The following is a 23031-nucleotide window of genomic DNA, read 5'->3' on the forward strand; positions in this document are numbered from 1 at the left end:
AAGTGCTTCCGGGTCCCCGGCGGCGCGCGCCGACCGGGAGGGGCGGGGCGGGCAGGGGCGCGCAGGGCCGGCAGCCGCGGCTCTCCCATCCGGTTCCCAGCGCGGCGGCCCGCCGGTCCGCTGCGCAGCCGGCACCGCGCTCTCCTCCCGGCCCGGCCTACAACGTGCAACGCACCGTCCTTCGGCGAACGCTCAGCCCCGAGCACCGCGCGACCGCCGGGGCGAAGCAGCCGGGTTGCCCCGCGGCCGCGGGGGGCTGCCCCGTGAGGGACCCGCCGTACCCCCGACCAGCCACCGAGCCCCGGCGGCTGTCACAAACAAACGTGTGCCCGGGTGCAGGGCCTAACTGGGGCGCGGTGGGTGGCTCACACCCCGGGACACCGGCTGGGAAAGGCCGAGGCCAGCGCGACGGTTGTGTCGGTTTAATTTGAAACCCACGTCCGCCGCCGCGGGCCGTTCCCCCGCGGCCCAGGCCCGGCGCAGCGGTGGCGGCACCCCGCGGTGCCATGGCAACCCTGCCGCGCCGCACTGCGCCTGCGCGCTCCCTGCTGACCGTTTATTAGCCCGCTGGCATTTTTAAATCCCCTGCGCGCGCGCTGGCGGTTGGTTCCCCGGGGTGCGCTTTGATTGGCCGAGCGTGTCGTTCCCCACCGCGCGCCGATTGGGTCGCGGCAGGCAGTGGGGGCGGGAGCTCGGCCGGTTGTGACTTCTGATTGGCCGGCGGCCTCTGGTGGCGGGGAACGAGGGGTCGGTTGTGGGCTGAGGAAGGCGCCGGAGCGGGGCGGGACGGGTCCTGCCGCGGCGGGAGGCCCGGCGGTCCCTGGTGCCTCCCTACAGCGAGTGCGGCGGTAGTTAGGCCTTGGGGAGGGGGTGTCACTGGCCGCTCGCCTCCTCCCTCAGGGGACGCTGGCAGGTCCCCTCTGGTGCCCGACTGAGGGAGGGGCCGCTGCGGGCAGGCCCCGCGCCTGGGCGCTGCCCCAGGCCGGCGCCCCGCGGCAGGGAGCGGAGGAGGGGGCAGAACTGCGGCCGCCCCGCATGGACCCCGTTGTGCCCGGCCCGGATCTGAGGTAACATCTCAGGGAAGGGTCCGCCGTACCCTTCTTGGTGAGGGGGGGAAGGTGGGGCATCGCCCGCGGCCGCGAGTACGGCTCCGGTTATAAAGAGCTGTGGGGATGCGTTTCTGGTCCGTGCTTGCCAAACACCAGTGAAAACAACGGGGCTTTAAAAAACTTTCTCCTTTTACAAACCCATGGGCATTTTCCAAACTCATTTTATAAGCCCAATGGGCATTTGGCTTTTAACGGGAATCAGCTGTCGCTGAAAACATGAGAGGTAGGTGAGTTGCTTAGAGGACCGCTTTAAAAATAAAGTTATTTCCTGGGGACTTAAGAAAATGCAAAGAAAGCACCTTGGTGAAGTTTGGCGCTTCAAATAACTACACAGGAAGTTCTTGTTTATTTGTTGAAAAGTGTTGAGATATTTGCCAAATTATGTGGACTGTTAAATGTTTTGTGTTTTATTTAATACACTTTGTTTAGGCAGCTCTTAAAAAAATGTAATCCTGCTTGTGTAAATAAATTTACATGATTATGTAATAATTTCTTCATACCTCTTTGAAGCCCTGTTGCAAATTTTTCGCTATACCGTTTGAGTTAAGCCAAAGCTTTATTTCAGAGGGCTTCAAAGCTTAAGTAAATTGAATGCTGACTTTAGAAAGTGACTAAAACAAGGCTTTTGGAAGCTGATCTAATGTTAAGTTTGCTAAATCGAATTTTTCTGTGTGCCATGGGAGTTTATAATGACTGATAACCTTTTCCTTTCCTACAATATATCCTGAGCAGCTTTTTCTTGATTTTTATCTGCAAACTTGTATTTTTGGCCTACATATCTTCCAAGATTACATGAAGGAACTGTCAAGTGGAAAATGAAAGTTTTGTATTGACTTTTTAATTCATATCCTTGACAACTTTATAGGACAAAGTTTCTGCTTCATTGGCCTGGACTTGAAACAAAAGAAGTACTAACAGTTTATGTATCCTATTTGTTGTTTTTCTTACAGTGTTACTCCTTTGTTCCTTCTTAGAAGTAATGTTTGAAAATATTAAGCTTAATTCATTTTCCTTTCTCATCTCTGTGGTCTTCTTCCCAGATTTGTTCCCGAAAGGATGGTCCCTTTCAGTTTCCCTCTGTCAAAGTATGCACTTTGGGACCCAGTCCCTATGGGTGGTGTCATTGGCTCGCATATTACCTATTACAGGTATGAATAATCTTTTTTAAGGCACTAAAGGTTAAAATAAGAATTATATGATTCAAAGCCTCATTTTATCTTTTGAGTCCAGTTTATGACAAGGCACAAAGGAAAAAGAATCAGCTGGTGTGTTTGTTGTAAGTATATAGGGATTTTCACTGGAAAGATTTGAGAGTTTCCCTTTCTGTGGTGTAACGCAGTCAAGTGAGTTGGAGGTGCCTCAGTCTAAAGTAACGTACAATTTCTTTCAGTTGCCTTCCCATATGGAAAGGTGTAAAAGTAACTGCGTATTTGTAGTTTTCTTTAACATGTTTTTCCTTGTCTCTAAATATTTACAGAGAAAAAATTATTTTTGACAAACTGGATACAGATAGCGTGCTTCAAGTAAAACTTAAAATGAAGCATTTTGCTTGCTTCAGGAATCTGGATTAAAATGCCAGAAGTTCTGATGTTTTTTTTTGTTCAGAGTGAGTCTGGAGGCAGATCTGAAGCACTTGTGTATTTCTAGGGCAGGATATTCCAAACCTGATTTGTAAAACAAATGGAGGGTAAAAATTGATCCTTATTACTTAAATGGGTAATTTTTATATAGAAGTTACAAAAATCTTACTGTAGTTTTTAGAGCAAGTATATGCATATATATGTGTGTATAAGGGCGGACAGCCCTTACATATAGGTCAGAGGGGCCTCCACTTGTACTTGCCACATAATGTCCTTTGAGTTAATATTAAAACGTCCAACTTTTAACAAAGTTCTAAAATAAATTACTTTTGTTTTTATGGAAGCATTTCACTTGGTTAGTCTTGAGCAGGTAGGATATGAGCCATCATCACAGTATTCACATAAAGCAGTAGCTTCACTTTCAACTTTGACCTCTTTTCAAGTCAAAATCAGATAAGCTAACTCAAGCTGAAATAATATTATTTACTGCCCAGATTCTAAACTTAGTACTTTTTTTTAATTAGGTAAGTATAAAATCATTGTTTAATCTTTCTCCACATTTGCATTCCTGTGTCACTGAGCTCAGCCTGCTGCTGTTTTAAGCATCCCCACTAAGTATTGTGCTAAAATGAGAGAACACGTCAAAATTAATTAAGCTTTTTGGCCTATTCTACTATTTGAACTTAGGAGACTTTTTAGAGGGTTTGTGTTTTGGTCTTAGTGTTTCTAACTTTTTCCACCTTCTATTAAAATAATTCACTTGTGTTCATCTCTAGTTCTTGTGACAATGTTGCCCTTCAGATGAAAAAGCTTTTCCCTCTCCTTGTTACTTGTTCTCCACAGAAAAATAGCTCTTCTCTCTTCTTGCTATCTGTTCTCCATAGGAAAAATTGTTTCCCCTCTGATGTTGGTTTGCTGGACTAGTTAAGCCAAAATATTGTTGTTGAGATGATCGTACAGAGCATTCTGTGGAGCTGCTCCAGTTAAAATACGGCTTTCTTGGATATGAATAGTTGAGATGATGCACAGAGTAGGAGTAAAATTCCATTGACATTTCATACAATGTTGTTAATTCTTACCTTTTAGTTGTTTAGGGCCTTGGGCTGTTTCTGTATATTTTTTTTCTGAAGGTCAAAAAAATGTGGAAGATATTGCAATATAATAAATACTTTTTTAAAAAGGATTAAAAATAATTTGGGTCTTAAACTTGCTTATCATCTCTTTTTAGAAACCCAAAGTTATCTATGATGGAGAAAACCTTGCGACTTGCTTATCGCCATGCTAAGCAGAATGAAAAGAAATTATTTTCTTGTTTTTTGCTTGGGACTCTTGCAGTAGATGAAGGTAACTTTAAACATCAGGTAGACAGACAATGTTGGTTGGTTGGTTAAGCCGTTATCAAGGAGCCTGAGTTGTTGCTCTTGGACTCTTAACGTTATTTCTTTATTTTAAAGATGGGGAAGGCATAACGCTAACAATAGACCGCTTTGATCCGGGTCGAGAAGTTGCTGGTGGATCGGGCAAAATGCCAACTGCGTCTCTTCCTGGAGACTTTGTGATTCCGTGTACAGTTAATGCCTGGGGACCTTCTTCAGATAATATTATAGTGCACAGTGCTGAAGATATCAGCTTGGCTTTCAAGGTAGGCAGCTCTTGGCAACTTTTGGGTCTCTTAAACAATAAACTGTCTTCTAGGCAGGAGACTGGACTATGCACAGGGCGTGATGTCCAACTGCCATCAATTTCAAACACAGCAAAGTTGTGGCGGAAGCAAGACTTTAGTTGACTATGCGAAATGAGCTGCTTGAGTGTCATCAAAGAGTGTATCGGAAACTATTAAAATCAGTTAGTTTTCACAGGTGTTTAAGGATCACACAGTCTTTAGTCTTGGACTAGAATCTTGCTGTCTGACCAAAGTTTTTCAGCTGTTCTGACCACCAAAACCAGCAAGACAACAGTGATTGCAGCTTACTTGAACAAGAGAAAAATCAGCTTTTTCTTTCAAATCTATCATGGATGAGTTGCAGTATTTGCGCAATTGTTCATAAACTATTGCTAGGCAAGTGGCTTGCAAGAAAGCATATAAAGTCTACGTAGGTTAGTAGTTATAGCTGAAATGTGTGCCTGTGGCTTCTGTGCTCTGCTGTAGACATATAATCTAGTAACGACACCTTCCATTCCTGTGAACATTTGCCTGTAGTTGTTGTGTGCATTTTATAATACAAATAATGCTTACTTCACATCTAAACTCTCTCATGACGATACATCCAGATGTTAAAATACAAATTTCTTGAATACAAGTAAGAAAACTGTGACAGAGCACCTTGAGCCTCCTAGTTGCCTGTTATTTTATTATTTTTTATACAATTTAAGTAACCCCAGGTTTTTTAATGCTTCATAAACCAATGCTAATATACGCATAGCTTCATTTCAAGTGTATTTTACATTATTCATTATATTCAATATAGCCATGAGCTTTGGAGACCTGGGTTAACAGCTTTTTATACAGTGCCTACTGCAATAGTAGTTATGATGAATGATTTGAGCTCCTAGTGTAATACAACTTGAATCATGGAAATCATATGAAGACAATTTAGTGTATTTAACTTTTTTCTCTTTTCCTTACTTCTAGGGTCTGCAGCACAGTCTGTGCAGCAAAGAATCACTGGATCTTTCTAAACTGCTCACTATTAGAGCTCACATTGTTTTCACAGAAAACCTGGATAATCTACATTTTAAGTTCCGCTGGGCTTCTATTACTGCAGCAAATATCTTGGAATACACCCCCTTGAAGTCTGTCCCAATCATTCCCACAGCCCTAGCAAGAAATTTGAACAGTCCTATAAATATTGCACAAGTTCAAGGAACTTACAAATGTGGGTGAGTAAAGGGTGATGTTAAAGCTATCAAAGTTGCCTGGCAGTTTGTTGCGTTTCCTAAGGCAGGTAGGTAGGTGCGATCTCAACCTGTGCATTGCTTTTTAGTAAAATATCTGGCATAAAAATAACTTCTTGGACTTGGAAAAATTTAAAATGTTATAAACAGGAAATGGGGTGGGGCAAAAATCTTAACTGGTTCAGTAGGAATTTTTCTTGCTTTTGACTTCAGTAGAAGGATCTTCCTACTGGGGCAGGGGGACACGCCTCTAGTTAACATAATAAATATGAACAGCATCCAGCTTTTTAAACAAGATCAGTGTTTGCACTAGAATGAAAATCAGATGAATGTGAATCAAAGCTTTTTCTGTTAATCATGCTTATAATGTTTTGCAGTATTTTCTAAACTTGTATTTGTCTCTTCAGGATTTTTTTCCTGAAAGACTGCCTTCCAAAATACTAAGAAAGCCCAACTTCTGCTTTCTTTCAGCTACCTTACTATGGACCAGACACGGAAACTGCTTTTGCTGCTTGAGTCTGATCCCAAGGCTTATGCTCTGCCATTAGTTGGAGTGTAAGTGTTTGGCTCTGTTTTTACAGGTTAATACACACGTTGATTTGAAACGTATTTGAGGAATTACATAGTAGAATCTTGGTAATGGAACTGTCTCTAATTGGGTATTTCTTCTTACTTCTAGTTGGCTGAGTGGAGTTACTCACATCTGTAGTCCTCAAGTCTGGGCCTGTTGCTTGCGATATTTGTTCAGTTCTTCAATTCAGGAAAGGCAAGTCACTTTTATAGACAAAACATAGCAGCTATTTGCTGCCTGAACATGTAGTCTACAGAAATGCATGGCAACATGGTCTCTGTTCAAAGATACTTGAGGAAATTCTATGATTTATGTGTCATATAGGAGGTAAGGCTGTCCACTTTAATTGTTCTTTCTGGTTTTGACTTCTGCCTCATAAATTTTCTGTGACTGAAGTGTTAGAAAGCCAGGCTGATAGCTCAAGGATGGAAGAGGGTAAATATTAATATCAAGGTCACTGCATTTTAGTTTGAATAAGAAGTAGCAAACAGGAAACATTAGTTTAAAAAGTGGTGGGGTTTTGGTTTTGAACTTTTCTTATAGGTGTTTTCTTTGACATAAGCTTTCTCCCTGGTTGTATCTGACCAACATATTAAAGCATATTGATTTGCAGCTAATACTGTCTTGTTATGACTTCCCGCTAAATATTCAGGTTTTAAGGTTTTTGCATTCTGATTTATTTTTTTTTTTCATTGTGATTTTAGTAGATAGTCGTTCCTCATTCTCTACATCTTTTCACTTGTAACATTTGCCAAATTCTATTTACATGAAAGCTGGGAGGGAGTTCAGGTGTTTATAGTTTGAAACTGCTCTTCAGGTAAATAAAACTTTAAAATAGGTGGTACACATAAGAATTTCTTCTGCTGGACCACACTTGCTTTTGAATTATGAAATAAAACCACATTTGGTGAACAGATGTGCCTGTAATTACAGAACAGACTTTTTTTTCCCTTAACAATTAAAATATGCCCAAATACAGATAAGAGCCCAATTAGATTATTAGATAGGCAAGTTAAATGCTTGACTCTCATTAACTTTCACCGATTCCATCTTGGAAGTGGATTAGGCAGATACAATGAACTATGCAAACAGAATTAACCTCTGCGGACTAACCACTTAATCTACATTTTTAACTCTTAAGTTTTAAGTATAATTTTAAAGTTGTGTGTGAATGCATTTGTCAAGCATCTTGTTCCTACTGCTTTCTCTGTCACATACATTATTTAAAGAAAAAAAAAAAAACAACCCACACACAAACAGGCATATTACAAATGCTATAAAAAGAAAAATTGTTCTAAAAGTAGTACTACCTTTTCCTGGAAGCACACGTTATTTTCATTATCTTTGATCTTTTGTGTTAAATGTTGATTGTTGTTACTCACTGATCTCAACGCATAGGAAAAACTTCAATATAATTTTTCTTCAAAAATACCTGTTCACTAATGAGCATTTTTGGAATGTTTAGGGATAACTGAAACACTAAGTGTCTTTACAATACATCTTCATTTGAATTATTAAAAAAAAAATCATAATGTCATTTTTACAGGTGTATTCTTCTATGCTATAATTGAAGTCTTCCAGGAATTAATTTAAAGTGCTAAGGGTTTCTAACAGCTTGAACTAGAAAGTAAATAGATTATTCCCATTTCTCTACTTTGCTTTGATTCTTGCATGTAGCATCAGGCATAAGTCCATCTGCTCTATCTATAGCCAAGTACCACTCACAGTGCAGTGATTCACCAGTTTGCTAAATCATGTCATAGTTTGCTCAGTATATTGAGAAACTAAGGGCCTTCTTCCTGTTTCTTAAGGCTTTTTTAAGATGTGGGGTTTTTTCTATTTTAGGATTTTTTCAGAGTCTGGGAGTTTTCTTATTGTGCTTTATTCATTGACACACAAGGAACCAGAGTTTTATGAGTGCATTCCATGCAGCGGACAGACTGAACTAGGGTTTCAGATCTTAACTTGCGATGAAACAGTACACCTCTTCAAAGTAAGTGGCTCGGTTTCCTACTACATTGTGGTACTTTAAAATTTGACTTTTAGTGTAAGTACTTAAAGGAGGAGTCACTATAATGTGACCCAAATGGGACTGCCGTGTTTGAAAATGATGTAGCTGTATAAAGCTACCTTTTTACAGTGATTACTGTTAATTCAGTTTGTCTCTCAAATTGAGAGATGACCTCCAAAGTCGGCAACTGCTCATTTTTCTAATAGCATTAAGAAACTGTCTTTTAAAATGTACTGTGCTGTGTTGGACTTGGTTAGTGCTCCTTCTTCCTAGTGACCTTTTGGCTTTATGAGCAGAGATTCTGATTTCCCATAGCATTTGTTAATCTGGTATGCTATGTGCACACTGGACACAGCTAACGACTGCTGTGGTGATGCACATCGGTGCTTTCTGGAGAGCAAAGCTGGGTACTTGTGCTTTGCTTGAAGTTGAATGCAAAAGGGAATTCAGTGGTTACTAATCTGCAGATCTCTTGCTGCGCTACAGTAACAAAGCAGGAACAACTTTATCTTTGTGCAAAGTAATTCTTTGAAAGAATTTGGTGATACAGTGTCTGGGAGATAACTAGTAAGGTTTAAGGAATTTCTAGGAAATCTTAGTTCCTTACATGTTTTCCTAGGCTCATACAGAACCTGAAGTTGAATTGTTAATCTGCTCGATAAATGCTCCTGTGCTCTGTCAGAGAAGCAGCTAGTGTAATGTGTGTCCTGTGCCATCTGCTCTGTTCTCTTTCCAATTAAAATTCCCTGTTCAGGGCTGCCTTCCACCTTTAGCCTAGGTACAGCTTAGCTTTCTGAAGGTGACAAGCCTCTTAACAGAGGCTCACTTCTGTTGTCTCCAGGACTTGCCCAGCTGTGGTGTGTGAAACAGTATAGGACCAGCTGCTGTTTCCTATAGTGGTGAAGGCTTGTGGAAGAATATCTAAGCAGTTACAGCAAGGAAGCATCTGCTCATGGCTATAATTAGGCCAACTACTTTAGAGTAGCAGGGGGAACAGTGTTAAACAGGAAGGGAAGTTGCCTGCCTCCTTGTAGTGGTGAAAGAACTGAGAATTGAAAGTAGAGGACAAGCAGCAAATAATCAGATATAAATGTCCTTAAAACTATTTCTTTGGGGGTAGTACCTCAGTGATTAAAAGTTGAAGGTTTCATGCTTCACAAATACAGACAATTTCATTCCAGAATGTTGAACCTTCAGACAAGAACCCTATCCAATTTGAGTTGAGTGCAGAAAACCAAAATGCAGAAACTGAGTTCTTCAGCAGAGTTTGCAAGAAACTTCCTATCAAAAGGTAAATCTTTTAGATGTCATTTATTGGATAAGTTTTTTTTTTTGACCTCTGCTGTGCCAGGTATCAGTTTAGCTGTATATACAGTGATCTTCTTGCATTAAAATCTGTGCATGTACTTTTGTTTATTCCTTGAGTTAATATTCTTCAAGTAAGATGGTCAAGCTGACTGTGTTCTGAGAGAAACTGCTTGTAGTTCTACTCTTGATACTGGTGGTTGTTATTTAAACAGTGAATGTTTCTAAAAAAGGCTTCCTTACTGATGGAGCTTAGTTCACTGTATTAAGCTTTCTGTGAGATCTGTCCTTTGAAGCAAATCTGTGATTGAAATCTACTTAAATTGGTAAAAAATCCTTTTTCCTTCTGACTTTTCAGAGCTGTAAGACCTGGATAGGTTCTTAAAAATCCCTAAGTTTCAACCTGACTTATCCATCAAACTTTTATCTGTGACTGTAAGATGGCCTTTATTTTCCTTTAAACAATGTTACAATCTTTACTGTAGCACTCCCTATCTTTCTAATGTGAATCAGTGCTTTGCTGTTAGAATGTCATTTAGAAGGTATGTATGTCTGAGGGTGTGGGAAGGGAGGGTTAGTGTCTTTTTGCTCAAAAGCAGCATTCATATTTTCACTGTTTGATCTTGAAACTGTTTGTTGTGTGAGCTCCCCAGCTAACCAGGGAGGAGATGTATAGCAACTGCTTCTTGAAAAAATTATGCTGATATTGCACTGTAGATGGCACAGTGAAAAACATGAAGATTCATGTTACTTCTGCCAAATCTGACAAGCAAACATTTTTAGTTTGATTTATGTTGGTTTTAGTCCTTCCCAAGGCTGTTCACCCAGCAAGTTGTCAGCAAGCGATCATGACTCTGGTGTAGAAGATGAGGATTTATCCCCCAGACCAATTCCGAGTCCTCACCCAGCTAGTCAACAGGTAACTAAGTAAATAATTGTTCTAGGCATCTCATATGTGACACTTAAAGCAGCAAAACTCATTGCAAGGAGTCTGGAGAATATAAAGCTTCTGTCTCAAAGTGCTAGCAGGGGAAAACAGAACCGAAGAAATGGTCCAAGAGTCCCAACTTCTGCTCTAGTTAACCTTCCATTTTTCCATGATTATAGACACTTTCATTCCTGTATGTGCTAGGATTTAGGAACAGAGATAGTAGGTTCTACTTTGGGATTCTTGCTACCATTAAATGGAAGAGCTGTGGTGTCTGAGGCAAAGATAGAGGAAGCAAACTCTTGGGTATTGCTGGGTAAATGAAATAAAGGTCTGCTGGTCTGTCCTTTTTTATTGAAGCGTATACAAATATAATGAAATAGTAGCCCTTGTACAGCATAGGTCTAGAAGGATGTGACAGCTGTGAATTATAAAATACATTCTGTTGCACCTGTCTACTGGGTCTAAGAATAGTAAGAGGGAACACGTAGCCCACTTCTTGAAGGGGAAAGATCAATACTCTGAAATGTGCTCCAGGATGATATGGAGCATTCGTTTGCTAGACATGGCTATATGCCATATGAAAGCAATTTTGTTTTCTAAGAATGATCCTAGAGATTTTGCTGCTTTTTCTGTATCTGGATTCTCCAGTCTTTAGAAAGTATTCAGTGTGTAGTTGGTTTGGAGCTGCTAATGGTCATGTTTTAATTTAAAATCAATACATTTTCTTTGAAATTCTGCATGTGAAGAGCTGAAAGACAATATTTTAAAATGATCTTAAACTTGCATGTGTAATTGTCCCTTCAGGTTACCAGGATCTTTCCTTCAGTTCCTGAACTGTCACTTGTTTTGGATGGGAGTTTCATAGAATCAGGACAATCGTCTAAGCCTACGGAGACTTCAAATGCTAAAAGTCTGCCCTCAATGCTACATCAGCCTATTAAAAAGAAATGGTGCTTGGGATCTACATATTATCCCAGCCAGCACTGTGAAGACAAGCAAAACTTTTCTGCTAATATGGGAGATCCCTCTCTGAGGCAATTACCAAACCATGTAAACCAGAAAATTTTGACTTCAAGGCCTTCCAGAGGAAAGCAAGTTCTACTACAACAACAGTTGCACTCTAAGAAAGCTTGCCCTCAATCAAGAAAAAGTTCCAGATCTTCTTCTCCTTCAACCCCTTGCAGTGGGCCTTCCCCAGATACGTCTGTGCACCACCCCAGGAAGCCATCAGAAAGACTTGTATTAAATCCCAATGGAGTTGCACAGCAGGGAGAGCCTCCAGTTAGAAGAACATCAATATCCAGTTCCAAGCACTTTCCTGCTGTTACACAGCCAGTCCTCTACACCTCCGCTTTTTCACCACAGAGCTGCAGAAGACCACCAGAAGTGCAGGTGCCAGTTCAAGTGCCACCTTGCTGTCCAGCCAGTGCATGCAACTGTCAAGTTCCTGTTTCCATCCAATATAATCCGATAAACTCATGGCAAGGAATTGGTAAAATGAGCCCCAAACATGGAGCAGAAATCCAGTCAGAGATGGCTCAACAGAATCCATGTGCAGTGCTCCATCAAAATATCATTTGCCCAAATATTTGCTGCAATCCAGGATATACCACAAGCAGCCCTATAAGTGTGGGATATCATGGGAAAATGGGGAACTGTTCTCTTGACCATAGCTTATCGCCTGGAATAAGACTGTCTTCAAGTGCAAGCCCCTCTAGTCCGCAGTTTTGTGCAGCCCACTCACCGTGCCTGCACATGCCTGCTTCTAAAGCAGGATCAGATAATGGAATGATGGGATTATCTCCAGATGCATACCGGGTTCTTACAGAACAAGATAGACAACTCAAATTACTTCAAGCTCAGGTTTGTGGAAATGGCAGCTTTCTCCTCTGCCCTCGTAGTGATTGTGCTTTGATAGTTCCCCTGCCAAAGGAATTAAATTAACTGTTGTCTATCCTTGTTGGAACAAGAGAGCCTGTCATACTAGCTGCAGCTTGGGGATGGAGGGGGGTCCTGATTAGCAATTCTAATTGGTGTCCCTTAAATGAAAACTATTTGACTCTTGCCTAATTAAACTTCGCATTTATTTTTATCATATTTCTGTAACATGAAGGTTTCCCTTTTAGCAGACTCTTCTATAATGCAAACCGGTCTGCCTTCTGTATTAAATGCTTTCCTATATATATGCTTGTCTATGTAAAAAAATTTACTGCATAGCCTATAGACTTTTGTCTTTGTAATTATTGTAAGCATACAGGTGAAGTACAACACTTCATGTGTTGCTTTGCCCACCTTCAAGCCTGCAGCTTCCTGAGCTGTTGAGGTTGTTGTTTTGAAAACTTCAGTTGTCTGTTTGCAGCAGACTGGCAGAATTCATCAGGTGTTTGTGCTGCACTGGAAAACTGGGCTTTGGTGGTCTCACTAGGTTCTGTCTTGATAGCAGGTTAAGTTGCTTCAAAATATCGGCCCCTTGAGTTACACTGCTGTCCCTGTATTTTGCAGGGTATGATTTCAGGCTGAGCCAGAGTTTAAATTTTGCTGCTGGTGATGAATTAGAGGAATAGGAAAGTTGCTCACAATACATATTTTTTTCTGCTTAAACTAGAAAACTACCATTGAAATATGCTTTAGATATAGTTCCTGTATGTAAAACGAAGCTGTCAAAGCATGGGTTGTGCATGAGAGGGGGAAACCTCTCGTTATTGCATAAATGCAGCCTTCACTGTTATGATATTTCTCCATGGAGCTTTGAGCTAATTGGTGAACGGGGTGGATGCAACTACTAGAGTGAAGATTGCTTGAGCAACCTTAATTTTATCATTTAAGTGTTCAGTTTTGCAATTAATACAAAGTCGGTTTAGCATAGTGTAGGGACAGTTGGCATATAAATGCTTGGCTGGTAAGTCAGTAATAGGCTTTGTATGTGAATGAAAGGGACAGAGAATACTTCCAACAAGTGTAGTGCAAATAGGCTTTACTCAAGTTGTCTTGGTGTGGTTCTGCCAGCGTGCTTAAAACATCTTCTTTGCTAGCTCTGCCAACATCAAAATTGATGTTTTGATTTATGCTGCACGCACTGCTGAGAACTGGAAGGTTATCAGTCTTCTGTGGCAATGCAGCCTGGATTTGAATCCAGATCTTAGAGGAGCCTAATTTAGTAATTCACTTTTGCCTATTATACTTTATTTTTTATTGTACAAATTATAACTTTCTGATAACTGTTACAGATCCAACGCTTATTGGAAGCACAGGCTCGTCAGGCTTGTTCCTCTGAACCAGCTGCAGCTGGCCATGCTCTGCAGCCTGAGGAGCCAGGGGACCTTGTTTCTATGGAAACACAGTCCTCGCCAGGTTCGCACATGAGGAAAAGTGTGAGCATTGCTGTGAGCACAGGTAACGCTTTATTCTTTAAAAATAGACTGGCATTGCTTTTTCTGGATGTTTCTGTGATTTGTTTGGGCATGGAGGGAATGATTTGCAGAAATGCTGAACGTACACAAACACGCACCTAGATACAAAAACCAGCGAAGTTCTCTAGGTGTTACTTGCAAGTTCAGGCTGGAGCTACTTTTGTCTTTGGACTGCAATGGCAGTGATTGCTATCACTGGAAGAATGATTTTTCTAGTAGCTTTAGCAAGGTCTTCTACTTTAAATTGTGCCTTATTGAAAGAAAAAATCCATATCCTTTTTCAAATTAATACACTGTTTTGAAAAGTAATAGCTTCTATCCCATCTGATGTTCTGTTAAATATATTATTGATGGTTTTTGTAAGTCATGCATTTACACACATGGAGAGGAGACTGTATTCACTTTAACTTTAGCAAGTTAGGCAGCTGTGTCTGTGAAGTTACATATTAATGTATTGGTTCCTGTTAAATCCATGGAAATATTGTGGTTAGTCTGGAGGAAATTTTCAAACTAGCTCAAGGTCAATGCATTAAACCGCTTTAATGCAACCATTTATTTTCATCAAGTGTGCTTTGGAAGAAACTAGGACTTGAACAATGTTTTGGCAACTCTTAACTGTTCTAAACCTTAAATCACTTTCAAAATGGTGAGAAAACCTGAATGTGAGGAAATGATTCCTATAGCTTTACAAAGCCCAAAGGGTCTCAGAAGATAGTAATGACTTTCCTTAAGTGGGTAAATCTCTAATTCTATTCTAGGTGCTAGCTTATTTTGGAATACAGCCTCAGAAAAACAAGATGACTCCATACCACGAGGAAAAAAAGAGGATGAGGAGATTTCTAAGGAAGACATAAGCATTTCAATTAATGCTGAACAAAATGCAAGTAATACAAGTATAGCTTCTTCCTTAAAGGTGGTTGACATGCCCAGCTTTGTAGACAGTATTCATCTTGTGGAAGAAAGAACTAATCAGAACACTCTCCAGTAAGTGACCAGAAATACCTTGTGTTCACATGATAAGCTGAACTGCCTTTCATGAGTTACTACTTTCATAATTCTTTTTTTCTGGAATTATAAATAGTCACCTGACTTCAGTTGTTGTGCTCTTTCCCTTCTTTGTTTTTTAATTATGCTTCGAATTGTACAGCTCACCGAAACACGGTTGCCTTTAGAGTCTGCATTTATCAGGCATGCATGTTTAGCTAGCCTACCTATCAGCAGCAGCTGATGGCAAAAGCCTTTAACTTGGAAAAGCATGTACAGTGCTGGCAGCATTCCCTTTCTTACCTTAAATCCTGAGGGGGAAAGGGGATGCTGCTCTAGTTGTTTTTTTTCCTACAATGGTTTTTCCATCTCAGCATTCAGAACCCTTTCAGTTCTGAGGGGCTGAGGACAAGGAGTTTATGATTATATGATGGTTCCCTGAATTTTACACCTAATTACTCTGTGTGTAGTGAGCAGGTACTGACTTCACTGCTGTTAATCTAATTATTTTTAAGCTCAGATTTTTTTTATAGTGCAATGACTGATCTCAGACTAATTTGGGAAGTGATTTTAAAAATATTTTTAATTATCTATATGGATGTTATTTTTACACAGGGAATAGCTCAACAATTTATCACTTTTAATGATCTAATATTCTATAAGTATAAAAAGCCAAAGGATGGGGAATACCCTTCCAGTTAAATTAGGTTTCTAAAATAATCATATTGGGAAAGAGGATGGTAATTAAGTTGTAACTTAAATATTCATAGTCCTTGATTAAAGTATTATCTGCAAGCATATACTGCTACCATAAATGTTACCGATTTAAATCAGTGTTTTGAACATTGTATTTTAGAGAGATGCCATCTTAAGATTCTCTTCAACTTAGATTCATAAACCTGTGAAATAGCTGTATAAGTATCTTATAGTAAGAATGTAGAGCATCACCCAGATTTCTCTGAGGAGGAGGGGAACGTTTTTGGGAATGATGAATAATTGCTAGTGTAACAGTAACTGATAACCTACATTGACTATCTAGTATGTCACGTGATTGAAATCTTATCGCTTTCAACACAGGCAATTGATCAGTTGAGTTCTGAAATTCCCTTATCTTACACTTGTCTCCTGAGGAGGAACAGGAAGGGGGAGGAGGGTCGCTTAAGGATCTCCTCGGGATGATAGTACTATTGATATGTCTGGTCTCAAAAGGTTTATGCGATGCACACACCAGCTAGCTGGAGGGGATGCAGAGTATTGCATTGTCACTCATTCTAGAATATTTACCCTTTCTGTCTGGAAACTTCAGGATAGATTATGGTTACTCTTTCACATTTACTATTAAGAAATATTTCAGCTAGGTGTTCGTTCTCAGTTCATGATACTCAGTGTGTATTGTGTATGTCTGTACTTGTAACAGTGTTTTTGAGAAGTATTTAAAGCATTTTTAAACTGCCCAGGAATATTGTTATCAGTTATCTTGGTAAAAATGTTTTTTTGACTAAGTCATGTTTCAGAACATATGGAAGATACTTACTCCTAAAAGCTTTTAAGTGTCCATAAAAATGCTGAAAACATAAGACAAACTCTAAACTGTTAATAACTTTAATTTTATCTGCTTTAAGGTTAAGTCGCAGACTGTCACTGATATTTTTTTTTTTACTAGTCCAGAGAAGCCATTGCCATTTTCAAATAATCTTTTGAAAAACTAGTCAGGCTGTCATAGTTTCACACTGTGAGGTGTATTTCCTCAGTCCTCAAATGACTTTTGAAAGAAAATGACTGCAGAAAGGAGCAAGACTCAAGCAGTAGACAAACCAAGAAACTGTTTCCAGTACTCGATTTTTCTCCTTTTCTGGTGTTCATGAAAAGATAAGTTACACGTAGTGATGCTTGTACTTTTTCTGTTTCAAGGAAATACCTGACTATCTCGGTGTTCTCTTTCAGAAATGGAAACGTTTCCCAAGCACTTGCTCGCAGCTCATCCTTGGAAGAAACTACTACCATGTCTTTACAGAAAGAACCAACAGAGGGAGCCGGCAACCGTGTGGTGGTAACAAGTGAGCAAAACCCAGAGCCACCCACCTCGCTGCTGCCTCGGCACTCATCAGAAGATCAGAAGCTTTACCAGGACTTACTGGTAATTCATGTAAATTTGATATTCTGCACTGAATACAACAGTCAAAACGGCACACTGCTGAAGTTTTGATGTGGTACTGGCATGAATGAAAATTTCCTGCGGTTTTCAAGTTCACATGTTGAGCTCTACAGAAAAGGTCCAAGTTTGTGGTTCTTCATTTTTAAGGTTTCAGTGGTTATGCATACATGGAGTACTGTCTGCTGCCTAATAAATAATAATTCTTTAGTTCAAAGATAATGTCAGTTGATAACTTCCTCAATTAGTGCCCTTTAAAATGACATGGCATTTTACCTTCAAGTCCCTTAAAGGGCAGATACTTTAATCTCGAAGAGTATCAGTATGTGATGTGTTTAAATTCAGAACAGACTCTTACAGAAAGCTTGAAATATAAGATATTACAGTGTTTGATTACACTGCTGTGAGTTTACATGATTGCATCGGAACCGAATCTGAATTTGGCTTCTTTGGCAGAATAAGCTGTTGACCCATCTAGTTGTATTTTAAGTTGCATAAGAATAAACCAGGGTTTTGTTTTTTGACAACTCCTGCATGTCATAATGTTTTTGTCCATGTGGTCTCTCCCCTGCTTCCTTTTTCTGTAGGGCCAAGTAAACCACCTCTTAAAGTCCTCGGAAGAGCAAGATCACTTGCCTGTAAAACCAGGTTTTGTTAATGATGATGGTCCTAAGTATCAGGATATTGATGATACAACAGAAATGGCTTCAGAGATTGACACGGGCATGGTGGATAAAGAGAGTGTCATTAGTGCTACACTCAAACAGCTGAAGAGTCTTGGAGTGACAATTGACTCGCCTGGCAAAATGAAGAAAAATACACACAAAGTGGAGAATGCCAGGTAAAATACCAGTTGTTTTCAATAGCAATTTGTAGATCCAACCAAAAATGAAGATTGGCTCAATGAGCAAAGAGAAAGGACCATGTTCACTGCCACTGGGGATTTGTTTGGGAACTTGATCCACATTTCCTGCAAAGATGAAACACTGGCTCATGCTATGGGTATTTCAGATAGGTTTAAGAGCTCTGCTAGCAAGACTCAGATTATTTAAATATAACACAAGTAGCTCTAGCTGTTAGAGCATCTGGTGATTCTTAAAGCACTGTGCATGCAGTAGCACACAATTCTCTAGAATAATAACAAAGCTGCTTGAGTAATTTCAATCCTTTGGACTATGTTAAAGTATTCCAGAGAAACACTGGACTCGGGAGGCTGAATGTTAAGCAGCTGTGTATTTTATCACTGCTTCTTAGTCCTTGTCTTGCACATCACCAGTATAAGTGAAATTGTTGTCATGGCTTTGATATAGAACCAAAACTGGTTCTGTCCTAATTGCTTGTTGTTGTGAGTGCTTTGACTTGAGACAGGGAGGCTGCAGTGGCTGGGGAGGGAAACAATCCTGATGAAACAGAAGGAGCAAAAGTCTTTTCTGAACAAGGTGTTTGAGGCACAGGAATTTACTTATGTAGGTGCTTAGGCATAGTCAAGCTGTACCAGGCAGTCAGCCTTTCATCTTTATTGTCATCTTGATACTAGTATATAACTGTTAGGTAAACAAAAAAACCCCTAAACATCTCCTAACTAATCTTCTCTTCAGCTGTGTATCAAAAACTGTTTCTAGTCACACAGTTTCTCTTTTCTCTCCTTTTTACTTGAATTTCATCAGACATTTTTCTGGAATTTCTGGGCTACCTTCCTGGCTGGAGAGTCTGTCAGTGTTCTTTTAATGTCAATAATATGCTAATAAGCGAACCCATAAAACAAAACTAATGCTTAGGTATTTTTCTTCCAACTTGGGGAGTGACTTCTGCCACTTTCATGACTGGTAAACAATTCTGAGAAAAACTCTACAGCTCAGTAGAGAAGGAAACAAGTGCAACTCCACAGCATAATTAGCGGTTGTTCATCTGAGCCAGGAGTTTACTCTCCCTAAGCAAACTTCAGAATCTGTGCTCAGTGAAATAGGAAGACTCTTAACTCTCAACACAAGGAGTCTGGGTTTATGAACTAGTATATAACACATGTACTAAATGCACTGGTTTATAACCACTACCAGTGTACCAGAGCTTGTCCTTTCAGTCTTTAAGCTAAACACCCGATGTATACAAGAAATTCGTGTACAAGTGCACAGAACAAATGAACATTTCATTTACTGAAGGATGCCTTCAAAAACTAGAACATTGTAGGCTTCTGGAAACAGATACTACGTCAGAGTTTCTGTAAAAATACTGGCATTGGTATGCATTGGGAAAGAAGAGATGTTCTTGGTTGCTGTCACTGGGCTTGTATCTTCTATCTAGAGATAAATTTTGGGTTGGATGGCAGCATCTAGAGTCTTAGGATCAGAGGCATATAATGTCACATTCACTGGTGACAGCAGACCAAGAGCTCAGACCTGCTTTAAAAGCAAAACCAGCTCTGAAACCTGCTAGAGACGGGCTCTTCATACCAGGGTTGTGGTTAGTATTGAATCAGAAGGGAATATCATCAGTTCTCTAACACAGTGTTTGGATACTCTCAGTGTGAGTAGCTGGAGAGTTGCTTTTTAATATGTGCAGAACATATGACCTCGGCACTGAGCAGCCTGATTGAACTGTGGTGTTCAGGGGGAAGGAGAAATCGCTACAGTGAGCAAACTGAAATTACCAGATCATATTGTGAAATGCATACTTTTCCTGTAATGCTAAACTATCTTTTTGATGCTTTATTTCAGTATCTTAGCGTGCATCAATCCTGAAGCAGTGGTTCCTGGACTAAATTATATGTCATTTGCCAACGTCAGCATGTGTGGCTTAACTCCTAATGTTGCTGATTTGAGCATGGAAGCAAACGCTATAGCACTCAAGTATCTCAGTGAAAATCAGTTATCTCGACTTTCTCTCAGTCGCTCAGGCCAAAATCCTCCTGCAGATTTCTCTTTCCAGGACATTTTGCATACAAATATGGACAAGAGCATGGTGGGTCTTAGCTTAATTTCACCAAGCAATATGTCTTTTGCAACCAAGAAGTACATGAGGCGCTATGGGCTGATACAGGGCAATGACAGTAGTGAAGATGAAGAGGAACTGCAGGTTCGAGATGGCAATTTGGGCGCTGTCAAAAGCGAAAGCGTGCTGGACAAAAACTGTACCCCTGTGTTGGATGGCTTCAACCACTGGACTGAATTATCCGAAAGAATTGATGGAAGACTTCCCATTCATCTAAAAAGTCACAGCAGAGAGGTGACTACTAATGCTTCTCCACCAGAATTAAACAGCCCTATATTAAGAAATATTACAAATGAAATTTTTCCTCCCAGAGCAGATCAAGCAGATGAAAACTCAGTTCAGGTTTTAAAGGATTTAAAATCAAAAACCAAATTGTTACCTGGGAGGGTTGAATTCACTGAACAACCTGGCAGGAAAGACACGGGAGATGTTCAGGTCTTCCCTGGAAATCTGCATACTCCAGCCCTTGAACCATTAAACCAGTCAAACAGCATGAATTCTGTTGGCACCATTCTTGATGTGAAACAACTCCGGCAGTTGCCAAAGTTGTTCTGAACATCCCCCGAGATGGCTGGCAACCACCCTTTCAAATGTGAGAGGGACCTCTCTGTAAAAGACTACAGGAAACTGAGGATTAAGCTGTCTTTGAAGAGGTCGCTCTGTTATAGCAATGTAAAACTTGCAGAACTGAGTTTTCAGCCCAGGTTGGGGATGGCCACTTCTAAATGCCTGGTTGAGTCAGTGCTGATCAGCACTGAAGTATGTGTGCACTTTTGTTTACAGTTAGGTGTGATTTTAAAGTATCTAAAAGGCGAATCAACTTGAGCCCAAGATGTACTTTGAATATACTTTTAACAATGAGGCTTATTTAAATGTTCTTCTGTTGACTTTTTTAGAACACTGACTTTTACATGTTTGTGCCAACTGTGAGCCACGGATACTGTGTGTGGCAGAGCAGAGGTAACAGAGCTAAAGCACTAATTTCTAGAAATTTGCTGAAATGGTTGGATTACTGGGGGGGGCGTTGTCGGGTGGGAAGGGAAGTATAACTGTGGCTTTACTTTACATAAAATTATTTTGAATTCAGCCAAAATGGCACATGTAACTCTTTGTATCATGAAACTGGAGAGAAACTAGCACTTTTAAAACTTTTGTGATTTTTTTTTTTTTCTTTTTTCTGAATGAATGTTTTTCTATTTATTTAAGAAATGCATATTGCTCATAAAGGTCAGAGGTTTCATTAAAAAAAAAATCTTCAGTTGTCTGATGTAGCCTTTATTTAAGACATATGCCACTTCCCAGTCATTGTTCAGATTGTGAGGATGCCACTTGCTGCTAAACTCTTCAGGAATTCTGATACTAGGTGGTGGGGTAAGCAAAAATAATTTATTTACTTTGTTCTGTGTTAACACAAAATATTCTGTCATCAAGGGCTACAGTCTACTAATGAAACAGCCCTTTTCCATAACCCTGTGATGATAATATTCCATAGGTTGAAGAATTCAGTTATTGTTTAATGATTCCATTTCTGTTAAGACTTTGACTTTTGATCAATGTTTTAGGTGTAGCAGGTGTCTTGTGTTGTCGGTTATGTAGCGACCCGCTGGCGCTGGAACCCCCCGGTGCCCGGTGCTGGTGCGTACGTCTGAGGACAGGGCTGGGCGAGTGCGGCTGGGCTCTGACGCACCTCGGTCCTGACCTCTTGGTCTTGGAAATGAGACACCGGCGCTGGAAGCGGCAATTCATTCCCCTTCCCACCGTTCCTGAGGGGAGGACAGTGCAGAATGAGGGGCAAGCCATCTGTTTTCGCACTGGCCCTAGTGCATTGACACGCTCTAACGGGAGTTTGTTCAAACTTTGATGATGGCATTGTCTCAGCAGAAGTTCAGCCTACGGTGCTGACCTTGTCTTTCCTGCTCCAGGAGTGTTAAACTAGAGATTAAAACACCCCACACTGAAGTCCCAGGCCTTTCCCCTTTACCTCCAAAGGACTGCACTGTTAGTTTGTGGTATTTTTGAGTGGGCACTAATTGCTAATTGATTTATTACAATGATGTGAGTCTTTTCCAGCATCTACCACCCTTGTGGGCCTTTGTGAATTAAGAATTGGGGGTGAAAGAAGCTATTTGCTATTTCAGAGCCACTACAAAGAGAAGGCGGCAGCAGCTCCCTTCAAGCTGTGTCAGAATTTCTCCTCTCACGCAGCCTCTTCCATCAACAGGAATATTTGCTTCCTTTCAGGAAAGGTGCTACTTTGCTGTGCTGAAAAATAAAACCTTTCTCAGTCCCTGGATGAGGCACAAGCTTATTATCTGGCAGCCCATTTTCTGCTGAATCAGTCAAAAAATAGTTAATGTTTTTGAACATTCCAGTGAGATGAATGAGGCAATTCATACCTCTGAGCTATTGTTGTAGGGTTTTGTTCTTTGTTTCCTATTGTAAAATGTCTGGAAACACAGGAAGATGACAGTTGTATTGGTTAATATTTTAAAGACTTTCTTCAAATGCTGGAGGGCTAGAACCAATTTGAAAACAAAAGCCAAACTACTTGCACACAGCTCAGGACAAGGGTGTGGTGTTATTAAATTACACAAATCATATAATCCTGGACAGCATCCTCTGAGTGAGCGAAACATTTACTTGACCAAAACAACAAAAAAACCACCCTTCCCTAAAGCAGTGTTCTCCTTTCATAGAGTAGTGCTGAGTAATTTCAAGATGCCTGGATTTTTTTCCTGAAGCATCTGCTGCAGCTTGAAGACAGAAATACATGGAAGGCCAGGTCTGGCTTTGTTAACTCTAAGCAATGGAGACCAAACTGAAGCGCTGGCTCAATCCTGGGACCAAACTCAAGCGCTGGCAATGACATGCATGGAGAGGCAGTTTTTTGTTTGTTTGTTTCTAGCTCTCTTTTATTATAATTGGAGGAAGATATTTATAGGGCTTGCTCAAAAGATCTTGGGCTTGCTCGGAGCATCCCTGACCTCTCCATTCTGTATAATTTCGGTGCTCCTTGTCCCAGGGCTTCCTACCTCTTTGCCCCGGGAAAGCGCGGAGAGGGGGCGAGGCGAGCCCTGGGTTGCTCGGTGTGACCG

At 40.5% G+C, this 23031-nt stretch overlaps 1 protein-coding gene across 3 annotated transcripts; it reads left to right on the forward strand.

The window, feature by feature from the left end:
* The first annotated feature begins 5 nt into the window (after positions 1-5).
* On the forward strand, positions 6-21162 carry STIL (STIL centriolar assembly protein). Of its 3 annotated transcripts, XM_074832095.1 has the most exons (17): positions 6-1067; positions 2150-2257; positions 3918-4033; positions 4144-4331; positions 5322-5569; positions 6056-6139; positions 6264-6350; positions 8001-8148; positions 9348-9457; positions 10276-10390; positions 11207-12265; positions 13630-13795; positions 14571-14796; positions 16741-16933; positions 17536-17789; positions 19663-20170; positions 20833-21162. In XM_074832095.1, the coding sequence occupies exons 1-17, from the start codon at positions 1036-1038 to the stop codon at positions 20983-20985; spliced, it is 3795 nt and encodes a 1264-aa protein (XP_074688196.1). In that variant the 5' UTR covers positions 6-1035; the 3' UTR covers positions 20986-21162. The 3 variants fall into 3 exon arrangements, with proteins under 3 accessions (XP_074688196.1, XP_074688195.1, XP_074688197.1); XM_074832094.1 differs by having other exon boundaries at positions 9-1067; positions 19663-20951; XM_074832096.1 differs by lacking the exon at positions 3918-4033 and having other exon boundaries at positions 10-1067; positions 19663-20951.
* Positions 21163-23031: the final 1869 nt, after the last annotated feature.

Source organism: Strix aluco, chromosome 8, assembly GCF_031877795.1.
Source record: "Strix aluco isolate bStrAlu1 chromosome 8, bStrAlu1.hap1, whole genome shotgun sequence".
In the NCBI taxonomy this organism is placed as follows: Eukaryota; Metazoa; Chordata; class Aves; order Strigiformes; family Strigidae; genus Strix; species Strix aluco.

Coding starts and splice junctions, on each gene's coding strand:
- STIL (XM_074832094.1), top strand. CDS start 1,036: ATGGACCCCGTTGTGCCCGGCCCGGATCTGAG. Junction 2,258..3,917: donor TCGCATATTACCTATTACAG/GTATGAATAATC, acceptor ATCTCTTTTTAG/AAACCCAAAGTTATCTATGA. Junction 6,351..8,000: donor AGTTCTTCAATTCAGGAAAG/GCAAGTCACTTT, acceptor TTTCTATTTTAG/GATTTTTTCAGAGTCTGGGA.